The 23802-nt window shown below is 60.6% G+C and overlaps 4 protein-coding genes across 5 annotated transcripts; 1 reads left to right on the top strand and 3 right to left on the bottom strand.

The window, feature by feature from the left end:
- Positions 1–93: 93 nt before the first annotated feature.
- On the top strand, positions 94–8132 carry PAIP2 (poly(A) binding protein interacting protein 2). Its single transcript, XM_014889613.2, has 4 exons — positions 94–229; positions 3555–3720; positions 5727–5906; positions 7010–8132. Exons 2-4 carry the CDS (start codon positions 3583–3585, stop codon positions 7073–7075), a joined length of 384 nt encoding a protein of 127 aa, XP_014745099.1. The 5' UTR covers positions 94–229; positions 3555–3582; the 3' UTR covers positions 7076–8132.
- Positions 8133–9696: 1564 nt separating this feature from the next.
- Positions 9697–13963, bottom strand: SLC23A1 (solute carrier family 23 member 1). Of its 2 annotated transcripts, none has more exons than XM_014889608.2 (15): positions 13812–13963; positions 13302–13373; positions 13052–13156; positions 12803–12960; positions 12640–12728; positions 12496–12563; positions 12161–12342; positions 11940–12060; positions 11682–11838; positions 11397–11544; positions 11174–11279; positions 10967–11096; positions 10659–10802; positions 10458–10553; positions 9697–10353 (listed from the first exon to the last, which is right to left on the bottom strand). In XM_014889608.2, exons 1-15 carry the CDS (start codon positions 13845–13847, stop codon positions 10106–10108), a joined length of 1860 nt encoding a protein of 619 aa, XP_014745094.2. In that variant the 5' UTR covers positions 13848–13963; the 3' UTR covers positions 9697–10105. The 2 variants fall into 2 exon arrangements, with proteins under 2 accessions (XP_014745094.2, XP_088030038.1); XM_088173912.1 differs by having other exon boundaries at positions 13052–13153.
- Positions 13964–14019: 56 nt separating this feature from the next.
- Positions 14020–15391, bottom strand: MZB1 (marginal zone B and B1 cell specific protein). Its single transcript, XM_014889610.2, has 4 exons — positions 15121–15391; positions 14753–14859; positions 14531–14635; positions 14020–14453 (listed from the first exon to the last, which is right to left on the bottom strand). Exons 1-4 carry the CDS (start codon positions 15316–15318, stop codon positions 14279–14281), a joined length of 585 nt encoding a protein of 194 aa, XP_014745096.2. The 5' UTR covers positions 15319–15391; the 3' UTR covers positions 14020–14278.
- A 1021-nt stretch (positions 15392–16412) lies between these two features.
- On the bottom strand, positions 16413–21197 carry PROB1 (proline rich basic protein 1). The gene is made up of 4 exons (XM_088173927.1): positions 18160–21197; positions 17695–17967; positions 17309–17616; positions 16413–17233 (listed from the first exon to the last, which is right to left on the bottom strand). The coding sequence occupies exons 1-4, from the start codon at positions 21195–21197 to the stop codon at positions 16413–16415; spliced, it is 4440 nt and encodes a 1479-aa protein (XP_088030053.1).
- Positions 21198–23802: the final 2605 nt, after the last annotated feature.

Genomic DNA, 23802 nt, shown 5'->3' with positions numbered 1-23802 from the left:
CGCGCCGCCCCCCCGCCGGTGCTGCGGCCTGGCGCGCTCCTGCCGCCGCCACTTCCGGGGGAAAGGGGGTGGAGCCCGGCGTTGGCGGAAGTGACGTCAGGTCCGGCGGTGTGTTGCAGAGCGGGGCGGGCCGGGCCGAGCGCGGACCGGGCGGAGCGGAGCGGGGCCGGTGGGTCCGGTGGGGTCCGGGCGGGTCACGGCGGAGCGGCGGCTCCTCTGCGCACCGCAGGTGAGAAAGCGGGGGGGTGATCCCGGCCACGCACCGCCGGCACCGCCGCGGGGGGCTCCAGGGCGCCGCCCCCTCCCCTGAGGCGGTGCCGGGCCGCGGCCTCCACCCCCCGCGGCGGGGCCGCCCCTCGGTATTGTCTGCGGCGCCATCCGGGGCCTGCGGGGGCGGCTGGTGCCGAACAAAGCGGGGGCGGGGGGGAGGCGGCCCCGCGGCGTTACCGCCCGCGCGGGGCCGGGGTTACCGACACCGCGGTTACCGACGGCACCGCTCCGCTGTTACCGAAACATGGCCCCGGAGCGGGGCCCGCCGCCGCCGAGGGGCCCCGTCCGTGCCGGGCGCTGCTCCCGCAACCCCCGGCCCAGCCCCGCGCGGGGGAGGCGGCTGCGTTCGGTAACCTCCAGCGCAGCACTTGGAAGCGTTTAAATCAGATAGCGCTGGCGTCCCGCGTGAATTTGATTAAGAAATCTGTTTATTAGGCGAATATAATTATTAGACGGTTGTAATCAGCTCCGTTGATAAGAGCCGTGTGCTAATCTCCATAGATAAGGAGGAGCTGGGCCGGCGCTGCCGACTCGCAGGAGGAATCATCGGCTGATAAACAAGTCGCTGACTCCTGCCCTAGTTGCTCTAGAACACCTTCCTTTAATCTTCAGCTCCCACTAAAACCATTCCCGTGTTATTTTTGGGTGCTGAAAACAAATATCGTTATTTTTATACTTAATTAGCCTCTTTTTTTTTTTCTGTGGCCTTTAAGGGCCTGGGGTTGCTGCATGGAATTAGACCTGACCTCACCTCCAGAGAAGGCAGTGGATAATCTTCTTTCGTGACTGGGTTTTAAATGCGACTCTTCAGTCACAAAGCTCTGAATTTTAATGATGGTCGGTCAGGGGCTCTCCATAGCTGTAACTGCAGCAAAAATCAGGGAAATGGGTGAATTAATGGGCCTTAGTGATGTTCTGGAGTAACAAGCTCCACGCTGCATACAGAAAACAAGGCTAAGTGAAAGCCTGTTGTTACAGGATTTTTAATTTCTGTCTTCATTCCTTAGATAAAAATTCTGGTTTTTATTAGTGTCTTATGCACTTGCAGTGTGCTTGCTCCACCACCCCCACTGCACACCAAAATCCCGGAGGAACTTGGGTCAGAACCTCGCAGTGTCACCGTGGCAGAATTCTCCCTGTTTTCTGTTCCTTAGCACTGCCACTGTTACATTTCCTCTTCTAGAGTGAGGAGCTTTGAGCTCCTCTGTGTTTCCCACCTACTCCCAGATGGAAAATGAGTTATTTTTATTCCCAGCAGCAGTGTAGCCTGGCACTGGGGCTTGTTTCCTGCTTAGATTGGGACTTTTTGCAAGGCTGAAGTGGCATTTGGCTCTCCCCCTCAGAATTCCCTGACTGGAAAGCTTGTACCCAGTACTGGTAAAACGAGACTGAGCTTGTCCCCACACGTGAGCACAGAAACCTGCTCTGTGTCTTGGAGTGGAGGAATGAGAAGGTTTATTTGTTCTGGATGGTTTATTTGTTCTCTTGGAAGCTGCAGAAAATTAAATCCAGGAGTGTTGCAAGTGAGGGACCAGCCTGGGGCTCCCTCCGTGTTCCTGCAGGATCAGTGAGTGTGGGAATGTTTCCCTGTGGGAAAGGCAGGAATGGACTGAGGGCTGCATCAGATAAAGTTCAAATATTCAGGCTGAGCCTGGCTCCTTCTTGAAGATCATCCCCATCATTTTTGGGAGTGGTGGACAAAGCTGGTTTGGTCCAAGCTGAGCTTCTCTCCCTCCCTCCCTCCCTCCTAAAGCTGGGGCTCCTGTCCAGTGGGAACGCTTCAGAGATGGGAAAGCTGGCCCATGATTCAACAAATTAACCCTGCAAGCTTTTACACAAACAAGTAGGGTTGGTTTGCTGGGTTTGGGTTGGTTTTTAAAATTATTTTTACCATTCTGGACTTGTCTGGGTACAGTCACCCTCGTGTAGAAGCTGCCTGACTTTCTCACTGCTGAGGCAGTTCCTTTCAGGAAAATAGTAATACCAAGAGTAGCTTCACAGAAGAGAAGGTGAAAACACATGCCAGTAAAAGAGGAGAAAAAGAAATTAATTTTTTTTTTTAGGTTTTATTCCTGTGCTCCATCCCATGTGTTGGCTTGGAAACAGCTGAAGTGGCTTAAAGCAATTTCAAGCTTGTATTGGGGTGTTAAACTCAGCGTCCTTCCCTGTTTTATGTAAATGCTGCCAGTAATCCTCAGCAAGTTTGTTTTGAAAGAACATCAAAAAGAAGCTGCTTTCCCTCGTGGAATACTCAGGATCTGCTCCCATTTGTGGCACTTCCCAGGGAGCTGCAGTGACTTCCGTGCTGAGCTTTGCCTTTGATTGGAAAAACGTGGGACAGAGTAAGCCAGGCAGGCTCCTTTTTTCTTCTTTGTGCTTTTCTTCATTGGTCACTCAGATGTGGCAGCTTTTTAGCTGGTATTATCAAGAGTTCTGAACCAAAACTTGCATTAATTCTGTAGATAACAGCACCAACTGGAATGCAAAGAGAAAATGTGAGGTGCTGGGTGATAAGCCCTTGTACTTCAGTAACAACAAGGTTGTATTTTGATACCTACTTCTCCAAAGAAGTCACTCTTTGATATGCAGACAACAGGCTGAAGTGTTGTTTTCATAATAAAATATTTTCACTCACTGCTGCAACTTCCATTGTGAATTTTAGCATGAGAAAAACAATCAAATTTGACTTTTGACTCAGGGATTTTTTGGTCAGGTTTTCGAAGACGTTGCCTCACTTTGCATTCTGTTTATAGAAAATTGATACTATCGGTGTTAGTGTCCAACAAATACTGAGCTTTTCCCGTGTTGATCTGTGTATTTGGGCACAGGGAGGGCAGCAGTGTTGTGTCACCTCAGAACACACAGATTTCCAGGTGGCCCTGTGCAGGGTCAGTTCCTCGTGGTTCCTGCTCCCTGCAAGGTTTCCCAGCAGGAAAAGGCTGTGAAACCTGGCTCGTGCCGTCCCACACAACACTTAAAAGCGCTTTGGAAAACAAATTCTCCTTTTGAACGTTTAAATATTTTCCTGCTGGCAAATACGTGTGCTTCCTGTTTTTTCCTGTCACTTTTCATTGGCCGTGGTGCTTGGCTTTGCGAGGTTGGCTTTGGGGAATTCTTTTGTCCCCGGGATCCGTGCACAATGGGCACGGTGCTTGTGAGGCCGCTCCTCGCTGTGATCTCAGAGGCTGCCTGGAGCCTCCAAATGCAGGTGCGGCCTCCCTCGCCTTGGGCTGGGCTCGGGGAGAGGTGAGGGATGTGCAGGTGTTGATCGCTGCCCTCCTCAGTTGCAGCTTTGGGATCGGCGTGGCAGCCATGAAGGACCCGAGTCGCAGCAGTACCAGCCCCAGCATCATCAGCGAGGATGTGATCATCAACGGGCACTCCCACGAGGATGACAACCCCTTTGCTGAGTACATGTGGATGGAGAACGAGGAGGAGTTCAACAGGCAGGCAAGTCACCCCCTGCTTTCTGCTGGGTCCACCACTGACAGTTTCAGATCTGCTCTCTGAGTGATCCTGGGGAGCAAACAGGTCTCCCTTTCTCTGCAGTCCTGGTGGGAAATGCAAGAAGTGCTGCACATTCTAATGTATCCATTAATTCCCTGCTTCTGCAGGAAAAGAGAGAGTTGACAGAAGTATGTGGCACCTGGGAGGTGTTCATGTGCAGACATGCTGAGTGTCCCAGTGCTGAGCTGGGGAATTCCAGCTGCACACCTGCCTTGGCAGCAGCACTGCTGGGTGACAGAGCTGCTCATTTAATACTTGAGGCTTACAGCTCCCTTCCCCATCGGCTGGGAAAGGAAGCCTTAACCTTCCTCTGTCAACCTTTTCTCTCCTGCTCTGGAGATTGGGAACAGCTCACCTCTTTCCAAACCCCTTTCCCATTCCCAGCCTGCTCTGTGCTATCCATAGCTGCTGCCTGTGCTGAATGCTGAGCCACCAGCATGGGATGCTCAGGGTGCCAGCAGCACTGAGCTCATTCAGAGTCCCTTCCCCACTCACTGCATTGTTTTGGTGGCTTTTTCCACTTGGGAACTGTCCCACAGTTAGCATACTGGGGGTGTAGTTCTCTGGGAAGGAGCTGAGTTGTGCCATGATTTTTCAGGCACAGATTCCATTGTCAGCAAAGGAAAAGTGGGAGTGTGAGGGGAGAAGGGTCCTGCTCAGACAGACAAACACTTGGGGCAGCCTTTTCACCTGCTGCTGCAGACACAGCCCTCTGAGAGCCTGTGCAGGTTAAACTGGAGCTGGAAAACAAAACCAGGCAGTCCTAATTTCCAGTTATTGGGGGAATGAAATGTTATTTAGTACTGCTGGAGCTGCCATGGAGGCACCTGTAGGGGTTCAGGCCTGTAACCAAGGCCCTGGAGCTGGGCAAGCCCTGTGTAACAGGAACCTGTGGCTGTGTGCCCACTGCAGGAGGGAGGCAGTGCCTCCTGGAGCTGCCACCCAGGCTGGAGTGCTGCTCTGGGGAATCACTGAGTCAGCCTTCCCTGCCTCTGGAGTGCCTGGGCGGTGCCTCAGAGCACGTGGGGATGAGTCCCTGTTCCCCTGAGCACCAGGTGAGCTCGTGGGTGTGTTTGCCCCAAGGGCAAAGACCCAGATTGCACAGCTGTCCTGATAATGTGGTGTTCATGTTTTTGAGTTGGTGTTTGTGGTAGCTGAATTTCCACTCCAGGGTTGAGGAGGTGTTTGATTTCAGAGCAAAGGATAGATGGGAAAACTTGTTCGAGCTTCCACTGAAGCTGAGTGAACTTCTAAATCTGTCCTGAATCGTTTTTCCATTCCCTTGTGTCTGGGCAAGTCTTTCACACCAGCTTCTGTTTCCCTGCTTTCCACTCTCAAACACTCTGATGCAGGACATGGAAAATTTGTAGGATGAGCTCCCTGCAAAGCTCGTTTACTGAACAACCAAGGGGAAGTGCTTTAATCTCTGCACTGCGTGTCAGTTCTGCATGGGTTGGTTTGTGCTGCTCCCAGGACAGCAGGGTTGCATTCCTGACAGCTTGGGGTTCCCAAGGAGAGCACTGTGGCTGAGCACACACCAACAGCAAGAGGCTGCTTGTTCCAGGTGACAGGCAGGGGTTATTTTTTCCCCAGGAGTCCCACAGGACACTTTCCTGGGGAGTGTTTCCTGGCTCTGTGTGTTGGCACAGCTCCCTTCCTCATACTTGCAGCGAGCTCAGTCCAGACCAGTGGGTACAGCTGAAATTTTTGCTTAGGACCTACATTTTCCTTCTCCATTAGGTCATAACAAGCTGCAAACAAAGCAGCTGGAGCTGGAGGTGTTTTCCTGCCTGTCCCTGGGACAAAGCACTCATGTCCCTCCTGCTGCATGGCTGGGGTGCTGCTGGGGAGCTGGGAAGCTCAGCTGGGTGCACACAGCTGGCAAGAAAACCCCCACAGCAGAGCCCACAGCAGCTCTGGTGCTGAAGCAGTTTCTTTTCATTGCACAGATCGAAGAGGAGTTGTGGGAAGAAGAATTTATCGAGCGCTGTTTCCAGGAGATGCTGGAAGAGGAGGAGGAGCATGAATGGTTTATTCCAGCCCGTGATCTCCCACAAACAATGGATCAAATCCAGGACCAGTTCAATGACCTTGTTATCAGTGACAGCTCATCGCTGGAGGACCTGGTGGTAAGCTCAGTTCTCATCCTTTTTCTAAAGCTCGAGTCTCTGTGCAAGGCTTACTGCTGCTTATGGCAGGAGAAGCTCCTTTCCTTGTTAAACCCTGCCTGGCTGTGCAGGGCAGGATGTGTCCTCATGGGATGTGCCTTTCTTCCTACTCACATGGAGCCTTTCCCAGCCCATGGCACAGCTCCAGGAGTGGGTGGGATGTTGTGAAAGAAGGGCACTGAGTGCAGCTGGGGCTGCAAAAGGGTCGTTGGGACCTGTCAGCGCTGATGTTGGGCTGTCTGAGCCCTGTCCCAGGGTTTGTTTGGGACTGGGAGAACCACAGCAGGTCCCTGTAGCAGTTTTAGGGAAGGGGAAAGCAGCCCAGCTGTGATTATTTTCCTCTTTTTGCCATCTGACTTGTGTGCAGAGCTCAGCTCCAAGGAAAGGGCAGCCTGTGCTTATTTTCCCTCACGGAATCCAGAGCACAGACCCCACACAATCCTGTCACACAACTGCTCTGACATTCAGATCCAGACCTTGTTCCAAGCTGAAGCAGCTGCAGGCAGCAGTTTCAGCCCCAGTGAAGATCAGAAAAGCCTAATCCTCCATTTCTTTGTGATAAAGAGTTCCTTTGGAAGGTGCTGGTGCCCACCTCGAACTGCAGGATGTGGAGCAGCAGCCTGCCAAGGGGAGACATGTCAAAAATCAATAACAGTGCTCATACACATGAAAATTCCCAGAAGTGGCTCAAGTTCCTGGAACAAGTCACCTCTTGCTTAAATAAGCAAAATTTCAAAACCTCATGGCACGTTTTAACAGCTTAACTTGAGAAAAGGTTATTTCAGCATGAGGGGAAGCTGCTGTGTTTGGTGCATGCCTGTGGTTTGCTGCTTATTCCCTGAGCCCTCACTCCAGGTGGAGCTGAGGAAGGTTGGATAACTCAGGGAGTAGCACAGAGGAGTGGGCTTTTCTGGGGATTATTGACTGCTGCTAAGTGTAAGAAGCCTGTTGCACACCTGATTGTTACTCTAAATCCATAAACCTTTGCCTTTTAATTGTCTTCAGCTTGAAAATGGAAGCTGAAAATAATGATTCACCTCGATTTCTGTTCTTCCCTTCCTCAGGTCAAGAGTAATCTGAATCCAAACGCAAAGGAGTTTGTTCCTGGGGTGAAGTACTTAAACATTTGAGTAGACTGGGCCCTCTTTTGGTGGATGTAGCACAATTTCCACACTGTGAAGCCAGTATTAGAAGATTTAATTGTAAAAGCTCTCTCTTCTTGTCACTGTGTTACACTTATGCATTGCCAAAGTTTTGTTAGTCTTGCATGCTCAATAAAAGTGCTGAGACTGTTATTAAGTAAATCTGTCAAAAGTTTAATGGAAACATAATTGGGCCCTGGCTCTGTGCGAAGGAGGCAGTGAGGTAAGAAGCACCAGTCAAGTTGAGACAAAGTACCACGTTAATAAAACCTTCTGCAGACTCTGATTTTTTTTAAACAGGACTTGGAATTTGCGGTGAATGGTCTGTTTTTAACTAAAGATGTGTTAACTGGTGCTAGCTTGCACCTGATAATGCCTTAACTTCCAGGTGAAAGTGAGGAGATCTGATTGTTATGCAAATTAGCTAACTTTCCTTTGAGGTATCAGTGTTGTTACTAATGTTAATTTTCCCCCCCTTACAAAACATCATGATCCTGGGCAACAGCGTGAGCTTAACCCAAATCTCACAGACCTGAACAGAGTCGTAGATCTCAGCTCCTGAACTAACATGCAGGCAATTGGGAGAAGCAGTTCCCTGTCCTTTGCAGTGTGTGGTCATTTTAGAAACCTTCCCTGCCCTGCAGCTCGGGGAGCTGTGAGATCCAGCACAGTTCCTGCCGAGAGCAGCTGCCCTACATAGCACTGCCTATGGAACCCTTAGCATCCCACTTCCCACAGCTGGATTTAACCAGGCAAACCCCAGCATTAGTGATTTGAGTGGTGCTTTTCCCTTGCTTTGTTTAATCATCACTACACAATAGTCTACAGCACAACGACTTTTTGTTATTTTTGGTTTTTTTGGTTGTTTTTTTTTTTTTTCTTCTTCTTTTAATAAAGCTAGAACAGTTTTGGCTTCTTAAACTTCATATTTGGGTAGGTTAAGCTGCCATACGTGTTCAGTGTGAATAGTGTTTAAGTTGAAAATATTGTAAAAAAATTATATTTTTTCAAAAATATTTAAAAAAATAAATAATAGTAGAACTGATGTGGTGGCTGTCTCATAACTGGGAATCTGGCAGGGGAACTCACTTGGCAGCATGTGGAGAGCAGGGAACCTGATGGATCCTGGCTGAGGCTGCACTCTTCATGGAATCTGGGTTGGAAGAGACTTCAGAGTTCCAGCTCCATGGGCAGGGACACCTTGCCCTGTCCCAGGCTGCTCCAAGCCCTGTCCATCCATTCCAGGGATGGGATTTATTCCTCTCCTTGCTGTCCCATCATTTTCCCTGTGGGTGTTCCCAGCCTCTGAGGGCTCTCAGGAGCTGCTGCTGGTGCTTCTCCAGCCCCATCCACTCCATGGAATATCCTGAGCTGGGCCCACAAGGATCAAACCCTGGCCTGGCTGTTAATATCTCTTTTTTAAGCTGGGATTAAACCAAAGGGGCCCAGCTGGGTGAGGTTCTGCCCTTCCCTGCAGCAGAACGAGCTCTGTGTGCTCCGGGAGGAGCCTCTCCCTGCTGGGGGAGCTCAGCTGCTCCAACCCTGCTGCTGCTGCTCTGCAAAATGAGAAAAGTTACCCCAGCTGCTTCCCTTCCCATGCCGGGAGCTGGAAAACTCCTCCAGGATTTCCATTAACATGGAGAGAGTTCAGACTCGAGCACCTGAAGAAAACGATCAGCAGGTGACACACAGCTGATTTCTGTCTGCAGTGGGAGTTCCACCAGCCACTCCTGCCTGGCTGCAGCTCGTCCAGGAGCTTTGGCCTGGCCACCGTCACCCCAGGCTGGTGGCACCTGATGCCCAGGAGCCAGCATGTGGAGTTCATCCCTCTCCTGGCTCTGGGTTCATTCCTCTCCTGTGTCCCACAGCCCTGGGATGTTCACTGGGAAGGAGTTGCTGCTGTCCCTGCTGTCTTTGGGCCGTGACTGCAGCAGAGCTGGTGGCACCCAGGGCTGAGCAGCACTGGCACTGCCCCCAGGCTTCCTCTCAGTCCTGCTCCAGCCACAGCTGGGTGCTGGGTGGGCTGGGGGACAAGGAAATGAGAGGGGACCCAGCTGGCCAGGGAGGTGTCACACACTGTGACAGCCCCAGCACCAGGACAGCAGCCAGAGGGGGCTCAGAGCCTGGCTGGTGCTCGTGGGAGGTGGGGACTGGTTGTATTTGCATCCCTTGGGGTTTATTTTAAGTTTGGATGGGTTTTTTTTTTTTCCCACATTTTCACTTCTAACAGATTTTCTCACTTCTCTCCCTGCCCAGGCTGAGGAGTGAGTGTGTGACGGTGTCACTGTGACAAGCTTGTGCAATGCAACCTCAGCTCAACTTTGGTGCTAAATCCAGGCCTAGGACTGGCCTGACCCCGCTGCCTGGGGGGGTCAGCCACCTCTGTGCCTGCAGCTGAGAGCACCCCGGTGACACAGGGCAGTGTCACCAGCACAGAGCCAGCGCTCCAGCGCTCCCGGAGCAGGGAGGGTTTGCTGAGCTGCCTCCCCCGCAGGGTTCGGGCAGAGCCCACCTGGAAGGAATCCAGCTTAACTCGGGAGGAGCGCGGGGAAAGGAGCACAAAGGACAAGGGAACGGCAGCAGAGACACTGGCGGAGCGTGCTCTTGAATATTTTATCTTTTTTAATGTATCACCTTAAATTAGGCTTCCTAACGCTGGTCTGGACACTGCCCCACGCAGAGCCCGTGCCAGCCGCTGGGTCACCGCGCCGGAGCCGAGGGCACAGCGTCAAAATCCGTGGCCCCGGGTGGGAGTTGGTGGCCCCGAGGGGGAGTTGGTGGCCTCGGGGCTCTCGCTGACGGGCTGGCTGTGAGTCCGCTAAAGCTTCAGGTGGAGCATGGCACGGCGCGGCTGTACCCCGGAGCTGGGGGTGTCCCCCAAGAGCAGCGTTGCTTTTCCCCAGCCCCGCAGTCTTGGCTTTGGCTTTGCTGGGCTCTCCCGAGCCCCGAGAACCCCCCCGGGAGCTCGGCTCGGCTCCTCCGGCGCTGGGGCGGCACCTCCGGGGACCCTCCCCTGGCTCAGACCTTGGTGCACACCGAGCCCCCGTCCGCGCCCTCCGTGCCCTCCGCGGCCGCCGTGCCCCTGGCCCCGGGCCGGGCTCGGAACCCGGTGAACACCGGGCAGATGGGCACGGCTCTCAGCCAGCGGCTCCTCCGCACGGCGCCCATGCCCCAGGGGAAGTCGTAGCTCCTCAGGCTGGCGCTGCTCGAGCTGTCCGAGTGCGCTCCTGCCTTCCACTGCACCAGCCCTCGCTCCTCCTGCGTGCCTGCGGGGATGTCCACTGTCACTCTCCGGCCCTGCCATCCCCTCTAAACCCACAGGAATCTCCCCCAGAGCCGCTGCCTCCTCCTCCCCGTGTGCTGCCCTTACCCGGGATGGTGTTGTCCAGGATGAAGGCGATGGTGCCCCCGACGAACATCTCCGTGGTCAGCAGCACCGTCAGGATCTGGTCCAGCTCGGGGACACCTGCGGGGATGCTGTGAGCAGCCGGATTTTCCCCCGGGGCGGGGCAGATCTGCCCTCCTCTGTCCCCAAACTCCCCAGATTGCGGCTCTCCGTGGCGGACAGTACCTGTGTTAATGGCCCCGGGGCGGGAATCCAGGTAGTTTGGCAGCGTCAGCCCGAAAAACATGGCAAAGCCCAGCACGAAGAGGTTTCGGGAGGAGTTCATGTCGACGAACTGCAGGTTGGAGAGGCCGACGGCCGTGATCATTCCTGCCGGCAGAGACGCGGGATGCAGGAGAAGGTGCCCTCGCTGGGCTGGGCATGGGGGGCTGCCAGGAGCCCCCGTCCCCCCCAAACCCGCCCTGCACCCCTGGGCTCTCCAAGGGGCTGCGGGGCTGCCCAGAGCAGCGTTCCGGGTTTGGGGAGGCAGTTACCGAATAAAGTGCAGAACATCCCGCCCAGCACGGGGTCGGGCAGGGAGGCGAAGAGCGCCGTGAATTTGCCGATGGTGCCCAGCAGGAGCATGATCCCGGCGCCGTACTGGATCACCCTCCTGCTGCCCACCTGCACAGAGACACCGGCAGCGGGTGATGGTGCCCGTGCCCCCCGGCAGAGCCGGGAGCCCTCCCCGGCCCCGGTACCTTGGTGATGCCCAGGACGCCGATGTTAGGGCTGGAGGATGTGGAGCCATTGCCGGTTCCCAGGAGCCCCGCGATGATGCAGGAGATGCCCTCGATGAAAATGCCCCTGGGGAACGGCACGGTCGGGCTGGCGCCCATCCCACTCTCCTGCAGCATCCCTGCCCGCTCTCCAGGGATGCCGCGGTGCAGGGAGGTACCACGGAGGGGGATCAGCCGGCTCTACCTGTTAATGGCGTGCACAGGGGGCGGCGGTGCTCCTGCCAGCCGGGCACAGGAGTAGTAGTCCCCGATGGACTCGATGATGCCCGCCAGCGTGGCGCTGAACATGCCCAGCACGGCTGCCGAGGTCACCGTGGGCAGCCCCCACTGGCCTGCCCGGGGACAGAGCGGGTCAGGCTTGGCGACACTTTGGGTCCCCCCGGGTGTGTCCCCAGCCCCGGTGATGCTGCACCAGGTCCGCACAGGGGCAAAGGGGTATCGGGGGGCTCCGGGGCTGCCGGGTACTCACAGGGGTAGGGGACGCGGAACCAGGGTGCCACGGACAGGATCTCCCCGCGGGCATCAGTCCTGGCCTTGTATCCGTACTCCTCGGGCCGGCTGGGGAACACTCCGGTGCGGGTCAGCACGTAACAGATGAGCCACACCAGCATGATGGCCAGGATGATCTGCGGGGCACACAGCGGCTCCCTCCCGCACCGCTCCGAGCCCACGTGTGGCTACCGGGGGGAATTTCGGGCCACCCGGGATGCTCTCAGCCAGTCCCTACCGGGAACATCTTGAAGATCTGGACGCGGAGCAGGACAAAGCCGTGGCCCCGCCGGTAGCCGGGCACGCAGATGGCGACCTGCCGCAGGTACTGGGCAAACAGGACAATCAGGAAGATGGTCCTGGGGGGAGAGACAGACGGGATCCCTCGTGGCCCTGACATCCTCCCGCCTCCGTGCTGGACACCCCTGCCCTCCTGTCCCCCGTGTCCCCACGCCATACAGCACAGAGATGCCCCAGTGGGAGCCAGCCCGGTCACCAGCCGCCTGGAAAACGGAGAGTCCGATGAGGGACACGGTGGGGGTGACAGTCAGCGGCCCGATGTAGCTGAGCAGGGCTCCGGGCAGCCCCAGCAGCCCGATGATCACTTCCACCAGGCTGGACACCATGATGGCCCCCTGGATCTGCGGGGCAGGAGAGGGAGTCAGCAACCTGCCAGGGAGCCTGGGTGCCGCGGGGGCGGTGGCGGGGCGGTGGCAGGGAGGTGACAGGGAGATGGCAGGATGGTGACAGGGCGGTGGCAGGATGGTGACAGGGCGGTGGCACGGTGGATGTACCTCTCGCATGCGGGGATGCCAGATGTGGGACGTGTTGAGCGGCAGGGACCAGTTGCCGTAGATCTGCTCTGGGGATGAAGGGCGGTGAGGTGGTCCCGGCGGGCAGGGAGCAGCCGGACACCCCCTGCACCCCCCTGCCCTCACCTTCAGAAGGGCATCGCCACTTCTCCAGGGCCAGGATGGACTTGGCAGGGACAAGGAAGGCCAGAGCGCTCGCCTGGAAGAGGGGCAGCCTGGGGGGGACAGAGGGACCCCTGCACCCGGGCCCGGGGCTGGCCAGGGGCGCCCGCCGGGGCCGCGGCTCTACCTGATGCCCACGGTGGTCTGGATGAGGGTGGTGATGCCCACGCAGGTGAAGATGGTGCCGATGAGGTAGCTGACGGTGAGCTGGTCCTTGCCCACGCACATGCTCTCGGCCAGCAGGAAGGGGACGGCGATGGTGCCGCTGAAGCAGGTCAGGTAGTGCTGGGGGCGAGGGGGGGGGGCTCAGAGGGGCTGGGGGTGCCCCACACCGCGGGGAACGGGGATTTGGGGTCTGCCACTTCCCAGGCTGTACCTGGAAGCCGAGCAGGATGCAGAGGTACCAGGGGGGAACGTCCTCGATCTTGTAGAGCATGTCCAGCTCCGGCCGGGGGGGCCTGGTGCCCGCCCCGGGGTCCTGCTGCGGGGGCACAGCTCAGCCCTGCCCCATGGGACCCCCCGTGCCCGCAGGGTGGGAGGGGTCCCGGCTGGCCGGGCTCCATCCCCAGGTGTGTCACAGACGGATTTGGGGTGTGGGGTTGCCCGCGGGGTGCCCCGGTACTCACCCTGCCCGCCGCAGGCAGCTCCTTCCCGGGGGCGTGCGGGGAGCCCGCGGGGGCCAGAGCCAAATTCCCATTCTGGCAGTGAGGATGAGGAGGGAGCTGGGTCAGTGTGGACCCAGGTGTCCCTCGGGAAAGGGGCCGGGCTCTGCTCTGAGGGGCTCGGGTGACACCGGGCCATGGCCTGGCGTGTCCCCCGTCTGTGCCCGCTCTGACCCCCGGGAGGGCTCTGGGCTCCCAAACCCGCGGATCCCCACATGATGTTTTATTCCTGGAAAGTGCGGAGGGGGATCCCCCTGCGGGTGATGGGGAAGGTGGCACAGCCAGCCCCAGCCGCTGCGCGTCCCCTCGGTCCCGGGATTCCCCGCAGTCCCCGGTTTCACCCTGGCCTTTGCCAACCCCAGCGGGGCATCCTCACCCTGTACTGGCCACGTCCCTCCCCACCGCCCTGGGATGCCGCCGAGGAAGGCAAGGGATGGGGACAGGGATGGGGACAGGGACGGCGCCTGCATTCACCTGGGGCTGAGCCCGGTCTCCCGAGCGGGTCCCCATCCTCCGGCGACGCGTCCCCGGCGGCGATGTCCCCGCTCGGGGCGGTTTTATGGCCGTGGGAAGGACTTTAGTCACCCAAAGGCCGGGCGGTGGCGGTGGCAAGGGCGGCGGGCGGGAGGGCGACCATTGGCTGGGGGTTGTGAAACCGGCGAACGCAGCCCCGGCACGGATCAGCCATTAACTCCTTTAATTAGGACTGCACCCGCGCGGTGGTGAAACATTAGAGCCCACGGGTTACAGAGTAATTCCCAGCTCTCCCGGATCGAGTCCGCGCTGCTGCGGGCACGGCCGGGCCGGGCGTCGAGCGACAGCGGCGACATCGGCGACAGGCGACAGGGGGAAGGCGCCCACCTCCCTCCCGGCACGCGTGTCGGCCGGGGACGAAGTCGGCTCCGAAGGTCACCGGGGCATTAAGCATTAACCGTGCCGGGCTAGAGCTCGTTCTGCAGAGCCTTGGGGAGGTCGGGCCGCTCCTTTTGGCTGGCACAGGGTCCCTTGTCGCCGTGGCACAGCAGCTGGCGCAGCGCGGCCGAGCCCCGCCGGTGCGCGCTGTAGATCTGAGCCTCGCCCTGCTCGCCCACGTAGCCGTGGCACAGCTTGGAGAGCCTGCGAGGAGCCGCGCTGGTCACCTGGAGGCGAGGGGACAGTGCCCGGCTCACCTGTACCCCCAAACCCCGATTTACCTGCTCGGCCACGGTCCCCCCGACACCAGCACGCTCAGGGGATGCTGGCTCGGCAGCCCCGGCCCCGACAGCCGCTTCTCCCCGTCCAGCTCCAGCACCCCGTAACTGCGGGGAGAGGGGGGTAAGAGGGAAAATTGTCCCTGGGGACACCCCCGGGGCACTCTGATCCCTGGGGCACCCAGGGACATTCTGACCCCTGGTACCTGGGGGCACCCCGCTCACCTCTCCCAGTCCTGTGAGCAGCTCCTCTCCAGCACCTCTATGTAGTCCGACTCCTTCAGAGCCTTCTTGCCCGCCTTCCCTTCTGCCTTGTTCAGCTGCTCCTCGATCTGGGGTGAAAAAATGCAGAATCCGGGCAGTGAGGGTGGCAGCCTGTCCGTGACCCTGCTCCCGAACGGGGCTGGGGTCTGCACCCCCTTCTGTGCGGCCCCAAAAGGAGCGAGGAGCCCCAAAAAGCATTTTTAAGCTGCTGATGGGGAATATCCACCAGCAGCGTGCCCAAGAGGAGCAGCAGCATCTCCCCAGGCTGAAGCCACCCCACAAGAGTTGTCACTGTCGCTTTCGGGGTGTCCTGTCCCCCTCGTCCCCACCTGGAAGGCGATGGCGTGGCAGGCGTCACAGCGCAGGGATTGGGGCATGTGGGGCGAGAGCCGCTCCTCGGGGCTGAGCTGGGGCGCGGGGATGGAGCGGGACGGGGCTGCGGGGGGGTCCCCGCACATGCCCTGGGCCCCTGTGGCCCCCAGCAGGCTCAGGCTCAGCACCAGCCACGCTGCCAGCGCCGCCCGCATCCTGCTGCGCTCCGAAACTGCGGGGTGGTGGCTAAAACCTCCCGGGGAGGTGGCTATAAACCCCCGGGGCGGGCTATTAACAACCCCCGGGGCGGTGGCTATTAAGCGATAAACCCCCCAGGGTGGTGGCTATAAACCCCCCAGGGTGGTGGCTATAAACCCCCCGGGGCTGGCGAGCGGCGCTGAGGCGCGGCCAGCACACACCTGCATCCGGCTGGGGCGTCGTGGCAGGAAGGGGGGATGTGAGTGGGGTGTCCCCGACCTCTCCAGGAGGTTTTTGCTGTAATTCGGTCTTGTAGTGCCTGATCCCTTCTCCCCATCCTCAGTCCTTGTAGGGATGGTGGGAGCCTATAGGAGCTGGGGCTGGGTGGGGGTTTGGGGCTCGTGGTTGGGGATTTGGGGTTAAGGACTGGGGTTTGGGGCTCGTGGTTGTGGTTTGGGGCTCAGGGCTGGGATTTGGGGTTCTGAGCTGGTGTTTGGGGTTAAGGACTGGGGTTTGGGGTTTGGGGCTTGTGGTTGTGGTTTGGGGCTCGTGGTTGTGGTTTGGCGCTCAGGGCTGGGGTTTGGTCTGGATTTTGGGGTCCCCTCCTGCTTCCAGGGACTGGGATTTTTTCTAGTGAACACTCCAGGACAGACAGACGGACTGCAGGTTCCAAGTGTGTCAGCCCCTCACCTCCCTTTACAAACCACACAAGCACAGGATGAATAAGCAGATTTAAAGCTGTTTCAGCATTTTTATTACTATTTTGGGGTGTCTGTGCTGCAGCCGGGGCTGGGGGTGGCCAGGCCATCACCACCCCCGTGCCAACCAAGCCGGGGTCATCCTTGGGGTGGCAGGACAGGGGCAAGCAGGGCCTGTGTGGTGCCTTTGCTGCCCGGGTCCCACACCCCCATGTCCCCCTAGGGCTGCCAGGTGCTCACACCGGAAAAAACCTTTTTTGTCCCCATTTCCATGAGAAGCCACTGAAGTCCAACCAGTGCTCGCTACACCCGGGGGCTTTGCCCGCTCAGCCGTGGGCAGGGGGTGATGCTCATTTTGGGTTAAGCCCGACCATGGGAGGGAGGGGAGGGGACATCCCCGCGGGTCCCTCCTGTCACATCCGGAGCAGAGACCCCTCGGGCGCGGCGGGGCTGGCTTGGCCCGGGGGCTGCTCGGGGCCGGGGCTGGCTCGCATCCCCGTGGGGATGTAGTACAGGCTCTCCAGGTAGCCACAATCGGGACCCCCGGCAGGGGACGGCCCCTCGCCCTTGGGAGCCGAGCCGGGGGTCCCGGGGGTGTCGGCAGCCGGCAGCGAGGGGCGCGGCGGGGAGGGGGCGGGGGGCGGCGGTGCCGGCAGCCCCGGGAAGCCGCTGTAGGGTGCATAGGGTGGGCTACAGACCCCCGGGGCCATGAGCAGGGGGTTGAAAGGTGCCTGGTAGAGCCCGGTGGGTGATGCCACCGGCGGGACCAGCACCTCCAGGTACTGCCCGGTCTCGGGGTCGTAGAGCGTTTTCATCTGGGGCTGCCGCGGCGGTTCCATGTAGTAACACTTGCCGCTGCTGGGATCCACGAGCATCCTCCGCTGGGCGGGCAGAGGGGCGGAGAAAGGCTTGGGGGGGCTCTGCCTGCTCCTCCCACTCGGCGAGGGGCCATCGCTCCTCCGGAGGAAATGAGGAGCATCCTCCAGGTGGGGCTGGGCCGGAGGATCCACAGCAGCCGGGCCCTCGGGGGGTCGGGGCACGGGGGGCTCAGGGCTGGGCTTGCTCCAGGGCACTTCCCCACCTGGAAGGGGATAGGCACCAGTTCCCAGCAGGGCGCTGGCTGGGTTGGGGACAAAAGGGGATCCAAAGAAAGAGCCGGCTACGTTGGGGACTGATGGATGCCCAAGGGAAGTGGGGACTGGGTTGCTCACCAAGGGGGACCCAAAGGTTGAGCCTGGGTTGGGGATCAAGGGGTTCCCAAAAGATGCACTGGATGGATTGGAGATCAAAGGGTTCCCAAAGGATGCACTGGAAGGATTGGGGACCAAGGGGGACCCAAATGATACATTAGATGGAGTTGGCATCAAGGGAGACCCAAAGGATGCAGTGGATGGATTGGGGATCCAGGGGCTTCCAAAGGATGTGTTGAATGAATTGGGGACCAAGGGGCTCCCAAAAGATGCACTGGATGGATTTGGGACCAAGGGGTTCCCTAAGGACGCACTGGATGGATTTGGGATCAAGGGGCCCCCAAAGGATGCACTGGATGGATTTGGGACCAAGGGGTTCCCTAAGGACACACTGGATGGATTGGAGACCAAGGGGTTCCCAAAGGATGTGCTGGATGCATTTGGGACCACAGGGGACCCAAAGGACACACTGGATGGATTTGGGACCAAGGGGTTCCCTAAGGATGCACTGGATGGATTGGGGACCAAGGGGTTCCCAAAGGATGTGCTGGATGTATTTGGGACCACAGGGGACCCAAAGGACACACTGGCTAGATTTGGGACCAAGGGGTTCCCTAAGGATGCACTGGATGGATTTGGGACCAAGGGGTTCCCAAAGGATGTGCTGGATGTATTTGGGACCAAGGGGTTCCCAAAAGATGCACTGGATGGATTGGGGATCAAGGGGCCCCCAAAGGACACACTGGATGGATTTGGGACCAAAGGGGACCCAAAGGACGTACTGGGTGGATTTGGGACCAAGGAGTTCCCAAGGGATGTGCTGGATGCATTGGGGGCCAGAGGGGCCCCAAAAGACTTGTTGGAGTTGGAAACCACGGGGGTCCCAAATGATGTGCTGGCCAGGCTGGAGGCTGATGGGAAGCCAAAGGATGAGCTGGTCACGTTGGTGACCATAGAGGTCCCAAAGGATGCACTGGCTGGGTTGGGGGCTGAGGGAGCCCTAAAAGAGGCGCTGGCCGGGCTGGGGACAAAGGGGGTCCCCAAGGATGCACTGGCTGGGTTGGGGACCGAGGACAGCTTTGGCATCAGCGTGGATTTGGGGGCTCTCTCGGGCATCGCCAAGTAGTTGGAGTTCTCTGCCGGGCCAGCGGGCGGGTGGGGCTCTGTAGCCGCCGGCCACTGCGGCGAGCGCTCCCAGGCCTCCCTGTGCTCCTGCAGCCGCCCAGGGGAGCCTGTGCTGCTGTCCCCGGCTCGGAGCGGGGCGGCGGGGCCGGTGCCACCGGCAGAGCCCCCGCTGCTGCCCACCGACACCCGCCGGCCTCCGGGCTGCCGCTGCTCGCCGGCTCGGGGCTCCCGGCTGTCCCGGCTGTCCCGGTTGTCCCGGCTGTCCCCGCTGCTGCTCCGCTGTCCCAGCGGCTCCGGCCCCTCTGCAGCTCGGAGCGCTCCGGTGCTGGCGCGGCCGCGCAGCTCCTTCCCCTCCGCGGGGCTGCTCGCTGGCGGAGGCAGCAGGACGGTCTTCTCTGCTCGCAGCACCGCGCTGCTCGCACCCGGGGGGCTCTCCGCGGCCGCCGGGGCGGGCCGGCCCACCAGGACGTGCAGATGGGTCTCCACGTGTGGCACCCGCTCGGCCCGCGGTGGCACCAGGAGCTCGCTGCGCTCCCGGCGCGGGGGCGATGCCGGCGGCTCCGCTCCCCTCCGCGTGGCCTGGACCCTGGTGATGTTGATGGGGGAGCTGTGGGAGGGCGCGGCCCGGCTGCCGGGGGGCTTTGCTGGCCCCTGGGCACACGCCGGGGCTGCCTCTCTGCCGGGGGCTACCAGCACCTCCTCAGCCGCCGGCTCCGGGGCTGGCTCCCGGCGCACCGAGGTGCAGTGGATGACCAGAGGGGTGGCCGCGGGAGGATCCCCGCTGCTCGCCGGTGCCGCGGTGCCGCGGGAGGCGCCGGCAGTGCCGAACTTGAGGCTGTAGCTGCTCTTGACCAGCTTGCGCACGTCCCGGGGCTGCGGGACGCGCCCCTTCCCCTTCTCCTCTGGCTTGGGGGGCGCGGCTGGAGGGGACCCCCGCGGGGCCGGGATGTCGGGGCTGGGCGGCCGGCGGGGCACTGATGGTGGCTTCTCCGGCTGGCTCGGCAGGGTCCTCGCCTCCTGCGCCCGGGAGGAGGCGAAGGGGCGGCGCGGCGGGGCTGCGGGGAGCGCCCGGCTCTCGGCCTTGAAGGGCAAGGTTTGGGAATGGATGGGGCCGATGGCTCGCTCCTTCAAACTGGGCCACGGTCTCGGAGCCCTGGCAAACCGGGGGGCGACATCCAGCACCTTCCCCACCCCAGGCTGGGCTTCGAACAAGGCGCGGGCTCGCTGGTAGCAGATCCTCTCCGACTTGGCCTCCTCCGCCGCCGCGGGCAGCCAGCGGCCCTCCAGCACCTCCTGGTACTTCATCCTCTGGTTGAGCTCGTTGAACGTCTTCCTCAGGTTGCAGACAGTCTCCCTCGTCGCCTCGCTGAGCACCACGCCTTTGGTGGGATGGCTGGTGGTGGTGGTGGCGTTGGCCGCGGACGCCGTGGCCACCGGCATCGCTCCGGCCCGCAGGTCCTCGGCCGAGAAGCTGCAGTCGGAGCGGGACAGCGAGCTGGACTTGCCCTCCAGACCATCCCCCAGCAGGTCGGTGCCGGCCGAAGACGGCCCCGAGGAGGTCGAGCTGCCCCGCAGCCCCTTCTGCTCCATCTTGATCCTCTGCTCGTACTGCATCTTCTTGGCCAGCACGTTTTTCACCAGGCACGAGGCCGCCCTGGTCCTGTCGGTGCCCAGGGACGCCGCTTTCATGAACTGCTGGTAGTTGAGCCTGAAGTCCTCTCCCACTGCTCTGCCCTTGCCGGGGGGCTCCTTCCTGGCGGGGGGCTGCGGTGCTGGGCCATCCCCCCGCGGTCCAAAGCCCGTCTCCTTCCTCTCCTTCCTCTTCAGCAGGATCTGCCGCTTGGGCACCGTCCTCTTCTTGCCGTGGCCCTTCCTGGCCTCGCCGCTCTCCAGCTCCACGTCCACGCACTCGAACTGCTCCTTGCCCAGCAGCTCCCCGTCCAGGCCGCCGGGGAAAGGCCAGCCCACCCTGCCGTGCAGAGCTGTCCCCGCTGCCCGGAGCTCCCCGGCGCCCGCCGCCCACCGCCGCGGCCGCCCGCCGTCCTCCGACAGCGAGTTGGAGAGGCTGGAGGAGGTGTGGGAGCTGCACATGTCCAGGCGAGCTCCGGGCAGCCCCGAGAGGCTGCGGAAAGCCCTGGCCGTCAGCGCCTGCACCTCGCCGTCCACCTCGTCCGAGTCGCTGGGAACCCCGGCGAGCATCGCTCCGGGCTGCCGGGGCACGGCCGGCTCTCCGGCGGCGGCCGCGGCCGGCACGGGCTGCCGGTCCCCACCGAGGGGACCCATCCTGCCCCCCTGGCCCGGAGCTGGGCTATTCTTAGCCGCGCTGGACAGCTGAGCCCGCTGCGGGCGGGCGAGGGGGCCGGGCGGCGGGGCCACGCCGGGGGCCCCCGCCGGAGCCCAGCGCCCCGGGGCAGCCCGGCCGGCCGATCCCTCCTCGTCCAGGAACTCCAGGCAGTCCTTGAAGGTCTCCGTGCCTTCCGAGCACAGGGCGGAGTGGTAGGAGGACACGGAGGAGCTCGACATGCTCTTGGTGAGGTCGTCGCGGGGCAGCCCCGGGAGGTGTCCGTCTTCTTCCTCCTCCTCCTCCTCCTCCTCTGCGGACCGCCGGCCGTCCCCAGCCGTGCGGAGACCCTCGCCCTCGGCGGGGGACAGCAGCACCGGGTCCCTCTTCCCGCGGGCCATGGTGACACGGAGGAGCCCGGGGGCTTCAGCCGGTGCCGGGGAGCCCCGCTCGGGGCTGGGGCCGCTCTGCCGGGGCCGCGGGCTCGACCTTGTGGCTCCCTCGCCGTCCCGGCGGCGGGACCCGGCGGCGGCGGCACAGGGCAAGCCCCGGATCACATGGACTCGGCGAGCGCCAGCCGGGCCGGCCGGTGCCAAGCGCATTGCAGGGATGCCACCGCCGCCCCCAGCCTCGGGCACCTGCCGGGGGCCGCCGGCTCATCCCTGCTCCTCATCCCTGCCCGTCATCCCTGCCCCTCATCCCTGCTCCTCATCCCTGCCCCTTATCCCTCCTCCTCATCCCTGCTCCTCATCCCTTCCTCTCATCCCTGCCTCTCATCCCTGCCCCTCATCCCTGCCCCTCATCCCTGCTCCTCATCCCTTCCTCTCATCCCTGCCTCTCATCCCTGCCCCTCATCCCTGCTCCTCATCCCTTCCTCTCATCCCTGCCTCTCATCCCTGCCCCTCATCCCTGCTCCTCATCCCTTCCTCTCATCCCTTCCTCTCATCCCTGCCTCTCATCCCTGCTCCTCATCCCTGCTCCTCATCCCTTCCTCTCATCCTTGCCCCCTATCCCTGTCCCTCATCCCACTCCACTCGCCCCAAACCGCAGGACAGATCCTACAGGGCATCCCCACACCCCACACAGCTCCCGGGGGTGTGATCCCATGGACCAGCCTGGGCTGCCCCGGGGCAGGGGGACCTGCAAAGCCCTCTGGGGATGTCCCATCCCCGGTGCTGAGGGCACGGCAGGACCCCGAGCTGCAGCTCCATCCCCACCACGGCTCCTCTCCCGGTGCCACCGCGCCACAGCAATGGTGCATCCACACCGGGCTTTCCCCAAAACCCCGAGCAGGAGCTCCCCATAGCTAATCCAAGCAGCCAGCAGCAAACCCAAGGCTTGGGATGAGCAAAGCCGAGCATGGAGCACCCATGGGATTCACAGGAGCTGACCAAAGGACTGCGACCATGTGGCTTTTTTGGGGAAGCCAGTGGTGGGGTGGCTGGGGTGACACGAGGGTCTCTGCAGTTTGCCCACCCCCAGTGCTGCTGGTGCAGCCCAGTCCCAGCTTTTGGGGGAATTTCTGCCCTGAAACAGCAGCAGCAGGTGCTCCCCAGCACTGCCAGCCCCGGAGCAACCTGATGCCCAAGTCCTCTGGGTTCATGCAGGGACTAAATTTAAACCTTGGCAAGGATGAGAGGAAAGCTTCCCGCAAGAGCTGGGCTGGCACTTAACCCTTCACTGCCCAGCTGGGCTGGGCTTGCAGGTGGCATTTGTGCCCACAGGGGACCTGCCATGGGCAGCGCTCACTGGTGGGCTGGCCTTGTGCAAGAAAGAGTGTGTATGTGGGATTTCAAACTCCCAAATCCCTTTCTTCACGGAAAGGGTGGACAGGCACTGGCACAGACTGCCCAGGGCAGTGGTGGAGTCACTGTCCCTGACCTGGCTTCTCCACGGGCGTGTCTGGGCCATCCCAACCTCCCACAGCACCCACTGGGAGCTGGGAAGGGGATGGACACTGGATGGACACTGGATGGACAGGGGGTGGACAGGGGATGGACAGAGGATGGACAGTGGACAGACACCGGACAGACAGCCGGGTGTCCGGTGCTGCTTTGCTGCCACCCTCGCAGCCTCCGGTGTTGTTGTGTCACTTGTCACAGCTGTTGTCATTGTGACCATTGTGGTTTTAGCAGGACCTGGGTGTCAGAAGCAGCAGCAAGGACTGTGCTGAGCACGGTGTTGGAGTGAGGCTGGGAGAGCCGGGGGGGGCTCACCTGGACAAGAGAAGGCTCCAGGGAGAGCTCAGAGCCTCAAGGGGCTCCAGGAGAGCTGGAGAGGGACTGGGGACAAGGGATGGAAGGACAGGACACAGGGAATGGCTTCATACTGATAGAAGGCAGAGTTAGGGGGGATATTGGGCAGGAATTGTTCCCTGTGAGGACACTGAGGCCCTGGCACAGGGTGCCCAGAGCAGCTGTGAATCATCCTGGGATAGTGGAAAGTGATGATGATCCCTGGATCATCCTGGGATAGTGGAAAGTGTCCCTGCCCATGGCAGGGGAGTGGAAGGGGGTGGTCTTTGGGGTTCTTTCCAACACCAATCTGTGATTCTGTGATCCCAAGGATGCCATGAACAACCTGTCTGGGGGTGCTGTGGGATGGCAGCAGAACCAACCTGCCAAGCCAGGCCATGCTCAGCACCTGCAGCTCCTCGGGCTGCTCCTGGGTTTGTCCCTCGGTCTGGAGGCCATGGGGAGACCCCCGGGCTCCTCCTGCCAGCCCCAAGCAGCCCCTGCCAGCACCCCGGGCAGGTCGGGCTGTGTGTGGGAGCACAAACACAGAGCAGAGCAGCGAGTGGACCCCGGCTGAGCCAGACTTGCTCATTAAACACTGATTTATGTTTAAGCCAGTGTGATACTGCCTGTGGCCTCACCACTGCACTTGCTTATTAACCTGGATTTCGTGCCAGCTCGGTACGTGCTCACCTCAGTGCAGGCAAGCCTGGCACGGGCAGTGAGGAGGAGGAGGAGGAGGAGGATGAAGGCTGCTTTTAGCTGCTGAAAGCAGGATGTGCCTCGCCCACGCTGGAGCTACTTTTTGTAACTCTGGAGGAGCAGGAAACACCGGCCCAGCTTGGCAGGGGCTTCCAGAGCCACCTCTGGGGTTCAGGAGGGATTTGGGGATTCGGGACACGGCAGCAGCCCCTGAGAGCTCAGGCACTGGGACACCCCAGGCGCTGTGTGACACAGGGACCCACCCGTGCCA

This window comes from Sturnus vulgaris, chromosome 15 (genome assembly GCF_052056855.1).
Source record: "Sturnus vulgaris isolate bStuVul1 chromosome 15, bStuVul1.hap1, whole genome shotgun sequence".
In the NCBI taxonomy this organism is placed as follows: domain Eukaryota; kingdom Metazoa; phylum Chordata; class Aves; order Passeriformes; family Sturnidae; genus Sturnus; species Sturnus vulgaris.
The sequence above is the reverse complement of the archived record's forward strand: the minus strand, read 5'-3'. Positions and strand labels throughout refer to the sequence as shown.

Coding starts and splice junctions, on each gene's coding strand:
- PROB1 (XM_088173927.1), bottom strand. CDS start 21,197: ATGCGCTTGGCACCGGCCGGCCCGGCTGGCGCTCGCCGAGTCCATGTG. Junction 17,968..18,159: donor GCCCCCAACCCAGCCAGTGC/ATCCTTTGGGAC, acceptor TCCACCCAGTAC/GTCCTTTGGGTCCCCTTTGG. Junction 17,617..17,694: donor GTCCCCAATCCATCCAGTGC/ATCCTTAGGGAA, acceptor TGCATCCAGCAC/ATCCTTTGGGAACCCCTTGG.
- MZB1 (XM_014889610.2), bottom strand. CDS start 15,318: ATGCGGGCGGCGCTGGCAGCGTGGCTGGTGCTGAGCCTGAGCCTGCTG. Junction 14,636..14,752: donor TGCTCACAGGACTGGGAGAG/GTGAGCGGGGTG, acceptor CTCTCCCCGCAG/TTACGGGGTGCTGGAGCTGG. Junction 14,454..14,530: donor GGGGGACCGTGGCCGAGCAG/GTAAATCGGGGT, acceptor GGCTCCTCGCAG/GCTCTCCAAGCTGTGCCACG.
- SLC23A1 (XM_014889608.2), bottom strand. CDS start 13,847: ATGGGGACCCGCTCGGGAGACCGGGCTCAGCCCCAG. Junction 12,061..12,160: donor CACTGGGGCATCTCTGTGCT/GTATGGCGTGGG, acceptor CTCTCCCCCCAG/GACCATCTTCCTGATTGTCC. Junction 11,545..11,681: donor GTTCCGCGTCCCCTACCCCT/GTGAGTACCCGG, acceptor GTCCCCGGGCAG/GCCAGTGGGGGCTGCCCACG.
- PAIP2 (XM_014889613.2), top strand. CDS start 3,583: ATGAAGGACCCGAGTCGCAGCAGTACCAGCCCCAGCATCATCAGCGAG. Junction 3,721..5,726: donor AGGAGGAGTTCAACAGGCAG/GCAAGTCACCCC, acceptor TTCATTGCACAG/ATCGAAGAGGAGTTGTGGGA. Junction 5,907..7,009: donor CATCGCTGGAGGACCTGGTG/GTAAGCTCAGTT, acceptor TCCCTTCCTCAG/GTCAAGAGTAATCTGAATCC.